The sequence below is a fragment of the Salvelinus namaycush genome, chromosome 4 (assembly GCF_016432855.1).
Source record: "Salvelinus namaycush isolate Seneca chromosome 4, SaNama_1.0, whole genome shotgun sequence".
NCBI classification, from domain to species: domain Eukaryota; kingdom Metazoa; phylum Chordata; class Actinopteri; order Salmoniformes; family Salmonidae; genus Salvelinus; species Salvelinus namaycush.
In genome coordinates this window covers 12,262,727-12,279,614 of record NC_052310.1, presented here as the reverse complement: position 1 = coordinate 12,279,614, position 16,888 = coordinate 12,262,727, and the positions used below count along the sequence as shown (strand labels likewise).

The following is a 16,888-nucleotide window of genomic DNA, read 5'->3' as shown; positions in this document are numbered from 1 at the left end:
CTATGGATAATTCCTTCTACCTCATGGCTTGGTTTTTGCTCTGATATGCACTGTCAACTTTGGGACCTTATATAGACATGTGTGTGCTTTTCCAAATCATGTCCAATCAATTGAATTTACCACAGGTAGACTTCAATCAAGTTGTGGAAACATCTCAAGGATGATAAATGGAAACAAGATGTACCTGAGCTCAATTTCAAGTCTCATAGCAAAGGGTCCTCAGAGCATGCGCAGACTAGCTGGCTGGTGTGTTTACGGACATATATGATCAATCCTTATCCCAGTCTACTGTTCCCACATGCTTCGAGGGCCACCATTGTTCCTGTTCCCAAGAAAGCTAAGGTAATTGAGCAAAATGACTATCGCCCCGTAGCACTCACTCCCGTCATCATGAAGTGCTTTGAGAGACTAGTCAAGGACCATATCACCTCCTTACCGCCCCAATAGGTCCACAGATGATGCAATCGCAATCACACTGCACACTGCCCTAACACGAGGAATACCTATGTAAGAATGCTGTTCATCGACTACAGCTCAGCATTTAACACCATAGTACCCTCCAAACTCATCATGAAACTCGAGACCCTGGGTCTTGACCCCGCCCTGTGCAACTGGGTCCTGGACTTCCTGACAGACCGCCCCCAGGTGGTGAGGGTAGGAAACAACCCAGCTGATCCTCAACACTGGGGCCCCACAAGGGTTCGTTCTCAGCCCTCTCCTGTACTCCCTATTCACCCATGACTGCGTGGCCATGCACGCCTCCAACTCAATCATCAAGTTTGCAGACGAAGGCTTGATTACCAACAACGGAGGCGGGGAGGCGGGGAGGGCCCTCGGAGTGTGGTGTCAGGAAAATAACCTCACACTCAATGTCAACAAAACAAAGGAGATGATCGTGGACTTCAGGAAACAGCAGAGGGAGCTATCCACCTATCCCCCCTATCCACATCGATGGGGCAGTAGTGGAGAAGGTGGAACGTTTTAAGTTCCTTGGCGTACACAACACGGACAAACTGAAATGGTCCACCCACACAGACAGCATGGTGAAGAAGGTGCAGCAGCGCCTCTTCATCCTCAGGAGGTTGAATAAATTCAGCTTGTCACCAAAAACACTCATAAACTTTTACAGATGCACAATCGAGAGCATCCTGTCGGGCTGTATCATCGCCTGGTACGGCAACTGCTCCGCCCACAACCGTAAGGCTCTCCAGAGGGTAGTGAGGTCTGCACAATGCATCACCGGCGGCAAGCTACCTGCCCTCCAGGACACCTACACAACCCGATGTCACAGGAAGACCATTAAGATCATCAAGGACAACAACCACCCGAGCCACTGCCTGTTCACCCCGCTATCATCAGGAAGGCAAGGTCAGTACAGGTGCATCAAAGCTGGGACTGAGAGACTGAAAAACAGCTTCTATCTCAAGGCCATCAGACTGTTAAACATCCATCACTAACATTGAGTGGCTGCTACCAACATACTGACTCACACCTCTAGCCACTTTAATAATTAAAAATGGGATGTAATAAATGTATCACTAGCCACTTTAAACATTGCCACTTTATATAATGTTTAAATACCCTACATTACTCATCTCATATGTATATACTGTACTCTATACCATCTACTGCATCTTGCCTATGCCGTTCGGCCATCGCTCATCCGTATATTTTTATGTACATATTCTTATTCCTTCCTTTACACGTGTGTGTATAAGGTAGTTGTTGTGAAATTGTTAGATTACTTGTTAGATATTACTGCATGGTCGGAACTAGAGGCACACGCATTTCGCTACACTTGCATTAATATCTGCTAACCATGTGTATGTGACAAATTACATTTGATTTGATTTTATTTGATGCAGGTCTCCTGGTCACCTGCTTCATTCCAGGTCAATAATTGCGTGTTGTGTGGTCAGCCAGGGAGGTTTGGACTAATTGTAAGGATGAGTCCAGATTGTAAAATCGAGTTTTCATATCCTCCACCCTTTTCTTGATAGCTGCCGGAATGTCAGCCGGCAGAAGGCTCCAAGTCAGGGTTAGCCATGCTAGCCGTTTCAGCTAGGCTAACGTTATTATCTCCATCGTCATGTTAGCATCGCCATCATTATGTTGTACTGTGATGAGTTCAGACTCAACAGCAGGGACTTTGTCGTCTTCCTAGCCGGTTTGTTTTGGATTATTTCATTTCCCCTTGACCATGTTTATTGTCGAGTTCCTCATTTTAGCAGTTTGGAGGAGCAGAAGTAGAATTTAAATCAAATTTAAGCGAGGGTGAGGAGGAGGTAGTCAGAAAGGCCTCTACTCCATGCAGTGCTCATCTCTTTGATCTAGATGTGCAGGTGTTACTGCCTCATTAAACTTTTCTGTTGTTTGTAAGGCATCGAGGAACATTGGCGATGGTAAAAAGCTTTTCTGTGATTATCACACCAAGGCTTCTTGTATTGTATGATTGTGATGAGTATTCAAATGGCCATTCACTCTCACAACAATCTGCATGCTTTTTTGCCTGGATGGCAAGTGTTCCGTGAAGGAGATGTGAATACAGCAGTCAACAAGTGATGTAATCGGAGCATTGCATTTCACACAAAATGCTGCTCTGACCTTCTAGCTTCTCAGAATCCCAAAAAGGAATAAAAAAAGCATTGCTGTGGTCATGCATGAAAGGGAAAAACAGGGCATTGAATTGACACTTACAGCTGAGAAGGGGTCAGCCATCAGCTTTGTTTTGCTCAATGGGAAATTGATTTTCCTGACCTACAGTATATGTAATGAAGTATTGTCTTGTTTTGAGAAATAATCCGTTTTTTCTTTATTCTCATTAACTCTCATCTAAGACGATTGATATTGACATAGGGGTGATGCAGCAACGACCACGATTTAAACTTCAAATCATATAGATCAAACAATGTCTTGATCATATGGTAATTGATGGTCCTTTAACAATACATTATTGTGAGATTCCTCCCCTTCCTACCTATAACAATGAAATATAGTCTCTTTGACCCTTTCTGGGCAGTTCTATTACTTTGGTTAGGTGGGAGGTTCTGAGGCAGGGCCATCACCAGAGTTTCATAACAGTCCTGAAGACCATGGGCTGAAGGGTTTGTCGGTCCCAGAAAAAAAGGCATTTTCTAAAATAATTTCCGGCAATTCCTTGTCCTTTTACATGTCTGGAGACATTACAATAATATTTTTTTATACCACACAATTGATAAAAATGACAAGCTACTCTGATGTTTACATACTGAGATCAATAAAACAAACAACCCATGTCATAAATGCAACCATTAGCAAAGGCCAATGAAAAGAGTGGATACATAGATTTTTGGCCTACAGCATGAGTAGGAAATTATAGTCCACCAACTTTCCATTAGTACTCACCTATTCATAATAGATTTTTCCCACAATTGTATTTTGAAATATTGCAAAATACCTTCTAGCTGCTGCCTGCTGTTCATTGACAGCCACAACTCAACAATCAGCCGTTTATATTTGCTGCACTGGCTGCCTAATTGCGGGATTCCCGACAGTAGACTAACTAGGCCTATGCGCTCAGGATGTGACAAAACACAATCTACAGCAATTTTTTTTTTAAAGCTGTTGATCCTCTGTGGCTAAATTATGCTGGTGTAGTATTTTCAATGATTTCATTTATTTATAGAAACAGGAGTAATTCTAAAAGTTGGCACATTTATTTCTATTTATCTGCAGCACTTCCAGCACAGCTTCCTGCAACACTATGTTTTCTTCCATTCCGCTCTCCTACTCTCCCGAAGGCCAAATAAATTCATCAATACTTGTTATTATTAATTTAATTGATTGCGGTCAATAACTGCATATGAGGTTATTGTGTAGCTAGACCTACTTTTACAATAATATTTAAAATAGTCTATCTATCAGGAATCAAGTTAAGACCCAGATGCAGACACGTCGAATTGACAATGGTTTAATATTCCAACAGGGTCAGGCAATGGACAGGTCAAGGCAGGCAGGGGTTAGTAAACTTGAGGTGGGGCAACGGTACCGGACGGCAGGTAGGGTCAGGGTAGGCAGAGGTCAAACAATCCAGAGGTGGGCAAAGGTACAGGTCGGCAGGCAGGCTCAGGGTCAGGGGCAGGCAGAGTGGTCAGGAAGGCGGCCTCAGAGTCAGGACAGGCAATGGTCAAAATCAGGAGGGCGAGAAAAAGAGAGACTGGGAAAAACAGGAGCTGAGAACAAAAATGCTGGTTGGCTTGACAAAACAAAACAAGACGAAGCGACAACAGACAAACAGAGATCACGGGTATAAATACACAGGTGATAATAGGGAAGATGGGCGACACCTGGAGTGGGGTGGAGACAATCACAAAGACAAAGGTGAAACAGATCAGGGTGTGACACTATCAGCAAGTAGCCTAGCCTACAATTACGAGAATAAATTCAGTAAATCAATGAAGCCAATAGTGGGTTCAGCTACAGTATATTGTTATTGAAACGATGTAGACCTTATGACATTTTTAAACAATAAAAACATATGTCAAATTACTATGGAAAAAGTGGGTTTTCAAAGTAGCAAAAAAAGTAGCAAAAAAATAAAACAGCAATTACAATTCCCTAAAAGGCTTTTTTATGCCCTTATATTAGTTATATTCAAGAATAAAGCCAATAATTCATTTTTATTGTGATTCATATGAATGTACCATAGTAGAATCGGACATTGATTGATTTATCAAGATTAGTTCCCATTCTTGTCTCAAAGCAGCGCAATGACGCTGTCCCAATCAAAACCGCCCACACATGGCAATTGCTTTTAAAAAATGTAGGTAGCCTACCGGAACACCATTTAAAAAAAATATTATTAAGCCATCATTTCTGAATGAATGTTGGTACCGACATGAAGCCTATTGTATGAAATGATTTTAGAATATACATGTAACCGGTGCTGTACTGCACAGATGTAGCTCTGCGTTGTGTGTGATTGATTGAGACTATAGACGTGGACTTCGGAGATCAATTTGTTTTAATGAATCAGAATTCTCGCTCTGCATCCAAAAGAAAAGACAAAACATTTGTACAGAACAAATATGTTCTGCCAATTGCCCCTCTTTCTACAACATAGATGCAGAATGCAAAGGACTGGGATCAGTCGAGGAGATAGCCATCGTTCGCACATGCAATACCTTAGCTGGCTAGTAACCATATGTTGAATTCAGAATGGTTATATCATCCTAAAAAGTACAATTACAATTGCGTAAACTCTAAATATACAACATTACTCATGAACAAAACACTGGGTGTCATGACTTTGTGCTTAAAAACCACTACGGGATCGGTGTCCCCCCCCCCACAGGACGGTTGAGCTAACGTAGGCTACTGTGATTAGCATGAAGTTGTAAGTAACAAAAAAAAATCCCAGGACATGAAAATATCTGATATGGACAGAAAGCTTAAATTCTTGTTAATCTAACTGCACTGTCCAATTTATAGTAGCTATTACAGTGAAATAATACCATGCTATTTTTTTAGGAGAGTGCACAATTATGAACTTGCAAATGTATTTATAAACCAATTAGGCACATTTGGGCAGTCTTGATACAACATTTTGAACAGATATACAATGGTTCATTGGATCAGTCTAAAACTTTGCACATACACGGATGCCATCTAGTGGCCAAAATCTAAATTGCGCCTCGGCTGGAATAATACATTATGGCATTTCTCTTGAATTTAAAAGATGATGGTACAAAAAAAACAGAATGTTTTTTCTTTGTATTATCTTTTACCAGATCAAATGTGTTATATACTCCTACATTAATTTCACATTTCCACAAACTTCAAAGTGTGTTCTTTCAAATGGTATCAGGAATATGCATATCCTTGCTTCAAGTCCTGAGCTACAGGCAGTTAGATTTGGGTAGGTTATTTTAGGCGAAAATTGAAAAAAAGGGTCAGATCCTTAAGACAGAAAAAGTTTGCCTAGCTCTCAGTGCATCAGAATTATTTGTGCAGGAGCACGCAGGGCAAAACGCAAGTACAAGCTCCCCTATTCCCAGCATGCATAATATATGAACCTGGTGAAATCCATGACATATTTTAACAACTGTTACATACTGTACATAGAATGCATCATCCAAATTACATGATTGCCTACACATACTGTACTGTAAGTGGCTAAAGAAAAACGTTATATTTTTTAAATCCTAAAACACCAAATTAGGCCAACCTTATTATCAATTAGGCCATCATCACTGTCAATCGTGAATTCTTCACGTTTTACAGGTGAAACGTCCATGCTGCATGCATGCAAACCATTTGATCTCAATCAGTTTCATGGGAATATGTATTTAGACCTTATTGAACGATGTCAGGGTGGCTAACCGGCCGAACTAATCACATTTCAGAGCAGATGGAGTTAAACACTTCAGCACAATCGTCATAAGAAATTACCTGGTGTTTTTGGAATAACAGTATACTGACATTATCATGCTATTATATTGTGTGTGTTATGTACAATACTAACTAATCATTAAGTGATCTTGCAAGACATGGCACCATTCTGAGAAGTGGCGGACCACGCTCAGCACTACACCCCTGATTATAACGTTTGGATAACTTCGGGAGTTTCATGTAACCACAGCTCTATGAACTAAGTGCCGCATTCAGTTGACAGTTGACTACAAGCGCAAACGATTCGGGGCTGACCCAAAATCTTCCGGGGCGAAAGCTCCAAAAGCCAGTTCCTGGTGACTTCCATGTCTGAGGTACTGTGAAGTCAATAAGCGTCTCCATCCTTCCGCTGTTGGAGTTTCTGGAAGAAAAAGAGGAAAGAGAGTGAATGTGCCCTTGATGTGAGGCCTCCACGCAAGTCCTCTTATTCCCCCGACAGCCCTCTCCTGCCGGGGCCTGAAGTTCACCTCCACCCTCTCTCTGCTCTGAGAGACACACTGTTGCCCTTGGAGAGACTGGCTCTGTCTGTGTGTTCTCAAAGACACTTGACAGGTCGGAGAATTTTTAACTCAAGCCTGGTCATGTTCTGTATGTGCTGTAGCCAACCATCACTAAGGATTCTAACCTGGTTGTGTTCTGTATGTGCCGTAGCCAACTATCACTAAGGATTCTAACCTGGTTGTGTTCTGTATGTGCCGTAGCCAACTATCACTGAGGATTCTAACCTGGTTGTGTTCTGTATGTGCTGTAGCCAACTATAACTGAGGATTCTAACCTGGTTCTATTCTGTATGTGCCGTAGCCAACTATCATTGAGGATTCTAACCTGGTTGTATTCTGTATGTGCCGTAGCCAACTATCATTGAGGATTTTAACCTGGTTGTATTCTGTATGTGCCGTAGCCAACTATCACTGAGGATTCTAACCTGGTTGTATTCTGTATGTGCCGTAGCCAACTATCACTGAGGATTCTAACCTGGTTGTATTCTGTATGTGCCGTAGCCAACTATCACTGAGGATTCTAACCTGGTTGTGTTCTGTATGTGCCGTAGCCAACTATCATTGAGGATTCTAACCTGGTTGATTTCTGTATGTGCCGTAGCCAACTATCATTGAGGATCCTAACCTGGTTGTGTTCTATATGTGCTGTAGCCAACTATCACTGAGGATTCTAACCTGGTTGTATTCTGTATGTGCTGTAGCCAACTATCACTGAGGATTCTAACCTGGTTGTGTTCTATATGTGCCGTAGCCAACTATCATTGAGGATTCTAACCTGGTTGTATTCTGTATGTGCCGTAGCCAACTATCACTGAGGATTCTAACCTGGTTGTATTTTGTATGTGCCGTAGCCAACTATCACTGACGATTCTAACCTAGTTGTATTCTGTATGTGCCGTAGCCAACTATCATTGAGGATTCTAACCTGGTTGTATTCTGTATGTGCCATAGCCAACTATCATTGAGGATTCTAACCTGGTTGTATTCTGTATGTGCCATAGCCAACTATCACTGAGGATTCTAACCTGGTTGTATTCTGTATGTGCCGTAGCCAACTATCACTGAGGATTCTAACCTGGTTGTATTCTGTATGTGCCGTAGCCAACTATCACCGAGGATTATAACCTGGTTGTATTCTGTATGTGCCGTAGCCAACTATCACTGAGGATTCTAACCTGGTTGTATTCTGTATGTGCTGTAGCCAACTATCACCGAGGATTCTAACCTGGTTGTGTTCTATATGTGCTGTAGCCAACTATAACTGAGGATTCTAACCTGGTTGTATTCTGTATGTGCTGTAGCCAACTATCACTGAGGATTCTAACCTGGTTGTGTTCTGTATGTGCCGTAGCCAACTATCACCGAGGATTATAACCTGGTTGTGTTCTATATGTGCTGTAGCCAACTATAACTGAGGATTCTAACCTGGTTGTATTCTGTATGTGCTGTAGCCAACTATCACTGAGGATTCTAACCTGGTTGTGTTCTATATGTGCTGTAGCCAACTATAACTGAGGATTCTAACCTGGTTGTGTTCTGTATGTGCCGTAGCCAACTATCACTGAGAATTCTAACCTGGTTGTGTTCTGTATGTGCTGTAGCCAACTATCACTGAGGATTCTAACCTGGTTGTATTCTATATGTGCCGTAGCCAACTATCATTGAGGATTCTAACCTGGTTGATTTCTGTATGTGCCGTAGCCAACTATCACTGAGGATTCTAACCTGGTTGTATTAAATATGTGCCGTAGCCAACTATCATTGAGGATTCTAACCTGGTTGATTTCTATATGTGCCGTAGCCAACTATCATTGAGGATTCTAACCTGGTTGTATTCTATATGTGCTGTAGCCAACTATCACTGAGGATTCTAACCTGGTTGTATTCTATATGTGCCGTAGCCAACTATCATTGAGGATTCTAACCTGGTTGATTTCTGTATGTGCCGTAGCCAACTATCACTGAGGATTCTAACCTGGTTGTGTTCTGTATGTGCCGTAGCCAACTATCACTGAGGATTCTAACCTGGTTGATTTCTGTATGTGCCGTAGCCAACTACAGTATCATTGTTATCCATTACATATTTGTTTGGCATGTCAATGAACTAATGCAAAGAGGCACTAATAGACTGGACCACCAGGCTAGGAGAATTCAGATTGTTCCACGAGGCATCCAAACGCCTTCTAGCATAGGAATACTTTTTGTTTGTTTCATGGTTGTATCTTTGAACTAAAACCAGACGTTTAAAAGTCAATGAATGAAGCGTCTGCTTTGAACCTAATTTGTGTTTTTCTTGAATGTTTTAATGTGGTTCAAGTGAGTGGGATTAATAGTGAGAGACAATGCTGTTGATGTTAAATTACCCAAATCCACTCAACAGATGGTTCCAGAGACTCTGACGGTGGGTTTAGAGACCAACCAGATTAAAATTATTACTGCATCATTCAATTAGAGAACACAGTAAACAACAGGAGGCTACTTTACATAGTGCACTACATTTGGCCAGAGCCAGAGGTCTTTGGGCAAAAGTAGTGCGCTACGTAGGAACACGCGTCATCAGTCTGAATTTCCCCCAAACCAACCTCCTGTTTTACTGGTGAGAAATGGCATTGTCCCTGATATGTCTATGGGTGATGGATGGGGGCCTCTAGCATGTTTTAATGTCTCCTCCAACCTTTAATAGATCGTTATTTCTTACCAATGACGCTCCCATCCACCGGTGGCTGTCCCAGCACAGTGTTGCAGCTTGTGTCATCTTTAAAATACTCATCAAAGCTGAGGCTTAATGCCGCACACAATCCGCCTGTAACATTTCACTAATGAACCTAAGAAAGATTGGGGAATTGATGGGAGACGAATGAACACACACAATGAACACACACACACACACACACACACACACACACACACACACACACACACACACACACACACACACACACACACACACACACACACACACACACACACACACACACACACACACACACACACTTGAGCTGTTGATTAGAATTCCAACCCATTGGTGCCCCTTCTTAAGTGAACTGGCACTAAAACGAGATGAAGCTGAACGTCTACATACAGTAAAGGCCCAGGGGCCCACTGAAGTTGGAGTAGGGCATTGAATGATTGAATATAGAACAGTATGCAAACTTTAGATTGGTGGGATACAGGGTCATCTTATTTCTTGAATAAGCAATATGGGAGATTGCAGACACCTGAGATTTCAGGTTGCGTTTCCTTAGGGACGTCGTTTCACTCTCTGCTCTGTTCTGGGACCCAATTGATGTAGAGCAGATGAAACCCACTCACCATAATCCAGTGAAGCATGTGTTCAATTTACAGCAGTCTGGTGTAGCTCTCTTTTGTGACTCCAATGATATCTGCCTGGATGTCACATTAACTAGTCTCTTGAATCATGTTCATTTCCTGGCCTGATTTATTGTCCCTGAGCACGGAGGACGAAAATGGAAAATGACATTTGGATATATGCCCTTAGCCCTCAAGACGATTCTCTTTCCTGGGCGCTACCGTTCTCCCCGTTCTCCATAGCATTTCTTGTGGTCTACTATTTTGGGTATCTACCATCCAGTTGCATTCATATCAATGATATTGAATTTGAATGACTCAGCAAATCAATGCTCAGAAATAGCTTTGCTGTAGTTCCTTTGTTTTGAGGAAGGACATAACCCACACAGACTGGTGGTGGTGTGAAAGACTGGTACTTTAGATATACAATTTGTTTTGTTGCGCACGTTAGCGATTTTTGGGGGGAAACTCATGAGCAATTATAACTCCTCCAAAAGGACATTAGTGGTTTGTCTAGAGTCTGGACAATTGATTCCACACTAATAATAGGTGTCTATTGAACTATTTAGGGGCCAGAACCTGAAGCTACGATTTTGACGTGTGTGTGTGTGTGTGTGTGTGTGTGTGTGTGTGTGTGTGTGTGTGTGTGTGTGTGTGTGTGTGTGTGTGTGTGTGTGTGTGTGTGTGTGTGTGTGTGTGTGTGTGTGTGTGTGTGTGTGTGAAAGCCTGTTTATAGGAGGATCAGAGGGCACATAGACAGTGAGCAGAGGTCCTATTGATGAAGACCTACCACCAATGCAGAGCTTTTAATTCAGTGTAACAGGAATTAAAACTCAATTGACCTCGAGTAATAGCCAGCCACACAATGAGCCGTCCCTTTGTCTTGTGTCAGCGATTCTTTCCATGAATCCTCCTCCTCTCCCCACCCTGTTCCCACTCACCCCTTTTATTTTGCTTTCTTTCGCTCGCTATTTTGCCCCAACCGTGTATCGATCCCAGCAGGTTTTACAGAGGCACTTTTAATTTCATTTTCATTTGACTCCATTTGAGTAGCTTAAAAACAGTGACACTGCCAAGGAAATACAATTGGCGGATCCATTACGTTGGCTGATGTGGAGGTAAGGGGACTGGGCCGGGCGGTGTTCGTCCTGGGATGTGTCGGTCTCCAGGGAAACAAGGAACAGGAGGGATTTTCCTTTAAATACATTATTTTCAAGACATAGGAAGTGAAGGAGATCAATCATGCTTTGGGTCTGTGAAGAGTGCTGTGCTCTAAGTACTTCCTCATTAGCAGTATTTGTTTAAAAGCCAAAGCGCTGCTATTATACTCTGTAGATTCACCCAGTCCAAGCCTAGGGTTCGGTCCACAATGGCACCCTATATAGTGCACTTCTTTTGACCCATAGGGCGCTGGTGAAAAGTAGTGCACTAAAGTATGTAGGGAATAGGGTGCCATTTTAGATGCAGCCCTTGTCTCTGGAGGTCCTACTCAAACTGTGGCGGATAACATAACATAAGCCCTTTGCAGTGGGAGAGTGTTAGTGTGAGAGTGACTTTTCTCCTTTGTCGCGGACTGGCGGTGCAGTGCACGGACGGGCTTGAGATCACTCAAAGGCCTCTGTGCTTAATTTTTTAATGACCTTTAGAGAAACTTTAGAAATCCCTCAACCGGAAATAATTAGCCCCAACTCTGTAGAAAATCTCAGACGAAGAGCAGTCAAGGTTGTCAAGTCTGAGAGAGAGTGTGAGAGCTAAATAATGGAGAAGATTTGGGAAAAGGTCATACTAATCAAGGCGAGAGAGAGTGGAGATTTTACAGGGTATTGGGACAGATCCTTTTATAGTTACTATGATGCAGCGTGTCAGCTGTTGACTGTAGCACTGTCAAAGCCTAGTGTCACTATTACAAGCAGTGGTTGTGTATCAAAACGGAGGGATTGCACAGAGAAGTCACAAAGCAATTGACTCTGTCACACTCTCTATAATAACTGTAATTTTCCTCTTAATAATGATCTCATGTTGACCAAGGCAATGCATTCAGAGCTGTAATGTGAGCATTAGTATTCACTGAAGACTAGAATTTGATTTCATATTTTACATTTCAAACTCTTTGTCTTCTTATGACAATGTGTTTTATAGTTAGATGAATGTACTGCTGACTTCACTGTACTGATCTCTCTCTCTCTTCTCTCTTCTCTTTCTAGCCTGTGAGTTGATGACCCAGGGCATCCTGGCTCTGGTCACCTCTACCGGCTGTGCCTCGGCCAGCGCCCTCCAATCCCTGACAGACGCAATGCACATCCCACACGTGTATGTCCAGCGCAGTGGCGAGGGCTCGCCACGCACCACCTGCCAGCTCAATCCCAGCCCCGACGGCCAACGCTACACCCTGGCGGCGCGCCCGCCCGTCCGTCTCAACGACGTCATGCTCACCCTAGTTGGCGAGCTGCGCTGGCAGAAGTTCATCGTCTTCTATGACAACGAGTATGGTAAGTGTGGAGTATGGAGTGGCTAGCTAGTGAACATGGCTAGCTAGTGAACATGCTTCGAGGCTGGCACTAAAAGGATTCTAGAGTATTGTGGAAGGAGGTTGATGACGAGAGGTGAGGGGGCGAGGGGGCGAGGGCTGCAGGATGGTCTGTCTCTGACGACAAAAGTGCTCCAATCAATGAAGCCTCTCAGAGTTGAGTGATCGGATGGAGGAAATAGAGCTTACTCACCGTCACATGGGAAGCTCTCGCTGTGAGAAGTGGGAGAGAGGGAGAGAGGCTGTCTTACTCATCAACGAACCACCTGTTCCTGATACTTATCAAATCATGTTAATCAGGATCAAATGAGTCTGATTTTAGTATGATGAAATGTACCGTACAGCAGCTTCATGATAGGATCCAAGATTTCACAGCATGCTCCTTTCTGCTCAATGCTTCTAGATAAGGATTATATTTCCTATATTTTATATCGTTCCATTATATGAGTCTATATTTGTGAAGGTATAGAGCGGCATCAGAAAAGGTCAGAAGTTCAACCTGTCTATGTTTGGTTTGTGATGCCCTTGAACCAGGGTCTTTATCAGCATAACCCAGTTGTTTCAATATTGTCGGATGACTGCATACCGCCATATTCGACTGCTTTTCTATAGCTGATGAAACTTGAGGATGTGTTTCAATAGAAACTGGGGGATGTGGATTCTCGGAAAAGTATAGCAGGTTGCAGTGCACGTGTTTGTGGCAAAGGTTACGGTAAGGGTAAGATAATAAAGTTTCTGGCTGTTATTCTGTTATTTATCATGAATTTACTGACGTTGCACTCTGTCTATATGAAGAAGAGCAATGGATTAGAAATGGTTATTATGTCTTCTTGTGTCATGCTTCTTAATTTGTTGTTTTAGTAAATGTGCCATCTTAATATTTCTATATTAAGAGGAGGATGCATAATGTCTTCCTGTTCTTCAGGAAAACAAACATTCAGGTGGACATTATGAAAGGAAATTGCACAACACTATACTTCACAAGGTAAAATCATAACAGAGCACAAAAGATGGTTGTCGCCAAACCATCTGACTCAACAAATGATTTTTAGCATACACAGGCATGTACAAGCCAGCGTTTCCCTCCCCACCACTCTATCCAACCCCAGCCTCAACAATATCACTCCCTTTGATGAGCAAATGCATTAAATAAGTGAGGGGAGACGAAGAAGGCACATTTATTCAAATTAAGTCCTTTAAGTTTATTAGGAGCAGATGGGGTCTGGGTTTGGGTGTCTAGGCCTGGCTCCAGCATGGCCCAGGCCTGACAGCTGAGTGATGATGATTAAGGAGAGACCTTGGATTGCATTGCTGCTTCCATCCCGTCTCCCCCCTGCCTCCCTTGCCTCCCCAGCCCCTCTCTCAACCTCCGTGCTCATTTTCCCTTTCATTCTGTCTGTCTTTCATCCCCTCTCTCTCTTCGCCTTCCACTGTAATTCGCTTTCTGTCTGTGTGTGTTTATCTTTCTGTCTGTGTGTGTTTATCTTCCTCTGTGTTTGTTTTGCTGTCATACTCTCATTCTCTTTCTCAGTCACTTCCTCATGGAAACCCTGTTTCGCCTCGTAAAGTACAGACAATTCCCTCTTTGCTGGTTTGCTTACAAAAGGACAAAGGGCAAATCCCTCTACCCGTTTTAGAGATATGTACACTGATGCTGCTGGAAATGCAGAAATAGCATTTCAGTTCTTTTTTTAAACTTCAGTCCCACAAACAGTGTGGAGTAGATCGTTTTTGGTTGGCACATGGTTGGTAAACTGCTGAAACAATGTTTACTGCTCTGCTGTCGCCATCATAGCTGACTGCGAAACCTTTTTGGTTATACCACACACGAGACTTGCTACATAGCACTGCTCTCAACAGTCTTGTGCAAAATAAGTTAAATGAATGAATGAATTAACAAACATGCCCCACTCTGCCTCCCCATCTCTCAACTTCACAGCTCTCCAGCCTCACCCAGGAATGTGGCACTTCTTTCCCCTACTCCTATCTGACTACAGGGTCATTGGCTGGGCTATGGAATGTCATTATACTGTTGGAGGTGTTGAGACTCAGGATTTAGACAGCGGGTCTCTATAGAGTGAAGAGATGTGGCGAGGTGGGGGGAAAACACACCACAGCTATAGTCAAGTTTATTTTTTATATAGCCCTTCGTACATCAGCTAATATCTCGAAGTGCTGTACAGAGACCCAGCCTAAAACCCCAAACAGCTAGAATGCAGGTGTAGAAGCACGGTGGCTAGGAAAAACTCCCTAGAAAGGCCAAAACCTAGGAAGAAACCTAGAGAGGAACCAGGCTATGAGGGGTGGCCAGTCCTCTTCTGGCTGTGCCGGGTGGAGATTATAACAGAACTATGCCAAGATGTTCAAAAATGTTCATAAGTGACAAGCATGGTCAAATAATAATCATGGATAATTTTCAGTTGGCTTTTCATAGCCGATCATTAAGAGTTGAAAAACAACAGGTCTGGGACAGGTGGCGGTTCCATAACCGCAGGCAGAACAGCTGAAACCGGAACAGCAGCAAGGCCAGGCGGACTGGGGACAGCAAGGAGCCACCACGCCCGGCAGTCCCGACGTATGGTCCCAGGGCTCAGGTCCTCCGAGAGAAAGAAAGAGAGAAGGAGAAAATTAGAGAGAGCCAAGATTTTCAAAATGTTCATAAATGACAAGCATGGTCAAATAATAATCAGGAATAAATCTGTTGGCTTTTCATAGCCGATCATTAAGAGTTGAAAACAGCAGGTCTGGGACAGGTAGGGGTTCCGTAACCGCAGGCAGAACAGTTGAAACTGGAATAGCAGCAAGGCCAGGCGGACTGGGGACAGCAGGGAGTCGTCATGCCCGGTAGTCCTGACGTATGGTCCTAGGGCTCAGGTTCTCAGAGAGAGAGAAAGAAAGAGAGAACGAGAGAATTAGAGAAAGCATACTTAAATTCACACAGGACACTGGATAAGACAGGAGAAGTACTCCAGGTATAACCAACTGACCCTAGCCCCCCGACACAAACTACTGCAGCATAAATACTGGAGGCTGAGACAGGAGCGGTCAGGAGACACTGTGGCCCCATCCGAAGATACCCCCGGACAGGGCCAAATAGGAAGGATATAACCCCACCCACTTTGCCAAAGCACAGCCCCCGCACCACTGGAGGGATATCTTCAACCACCAACTTATAATCCTGAGACAAGGCCGAGTATAGCCAACAAAGATCTCCACCACAGCACAAACCAAGGGGGGGCGCCAACCCAGACAGGAAGATCACGTCAGTAACTCAACCCACTCAAGTGACGCACCCCTCCCAGGGACGGCATGAAAGAGCACCAGTAAGCCAGTGACTCAGCCCCTGTAATAGGGTTAGAGGCAGAGAATCCCAGTGGAGAGAGGGGAACCGGCCAGACAGAGACAGCAAGGGCGGTTCGTTGCTCCAGAGCCTTTCCGTTCACCTTCACACTCCTGGGCCAGACTACACTCAATCATATGACCTACTGAAGAGATAAGTCTTCAGTAAAGACTTAAAGGTTGAGACCGAGTCTGCGTCTCTCACATGGGTAGGCAGACTGTTCCATAAAAATGGAGATCTATAGGAGAAAGCCTGTAAACAGTAGCTATAAAAAGTGATTGAGTAGGCTGCATAGATTTCATGACTAGAAGCTCAAAAGACGAAAACGTCATTTTTTTTTTTGTAAATTGAAATTTGCTATCATAAATGTTAGCAACACCTCCGCCTTTGCGGGATGCACGGGGGATATGGTCACTAGTGTAACCAGGAGGTGAGGCCTCATTTAACACAGTAAATTCATCAGGCTTAAGCCATGTTTCAGTCAGGCCAATCACATCAAGATTATGATCAGTGATTAGTTCATTGACTATGACTGCCTTTGAAGTGAGGGATCTAACATTAAGTAACCCTATTTTGAGATGTGAGGTATCATGATCTCTTTCAATAATGGCAGGAATGGAGGAGGTCTTTATCCTAATAAGATTGCTAAGGCGAACACCGCCATGTTTAGTTTTGCCCAACCTAGGTCGAGGCACAGACACAGTCTCAATGGGTATGGCTGAGCTGACTACACTGACTGTGCTATTGGCAGACTCCACTAAGCTGGCAGGTTGGCTAACAGCC

The 16,888-nt window shown here is 43.4% G+C and overlaps 1 protein-coding gene across 1 annotated transcript in view; it reads left to right on the top strand.

The window, feature by feature from the left end:
- The window catches only part of grid1b (glutamate receptor, ionotropic, delta 1b), a 433,446-nt gene that overhangs the window by 200,993 nt on the left and 215,565 nt on the right, over nt 1–16,888 (top strand). The window contains exon 3 of the mRNA XM_038990328.1: nt 12,443–12,727. Coding sequence (XP_038846256.1) covers nt 12,443–12,727 — 285 coding nt within the window. The remainder of the gene's footprint in view (nt 1–12,442; nt 12,728–16,888) is intronic.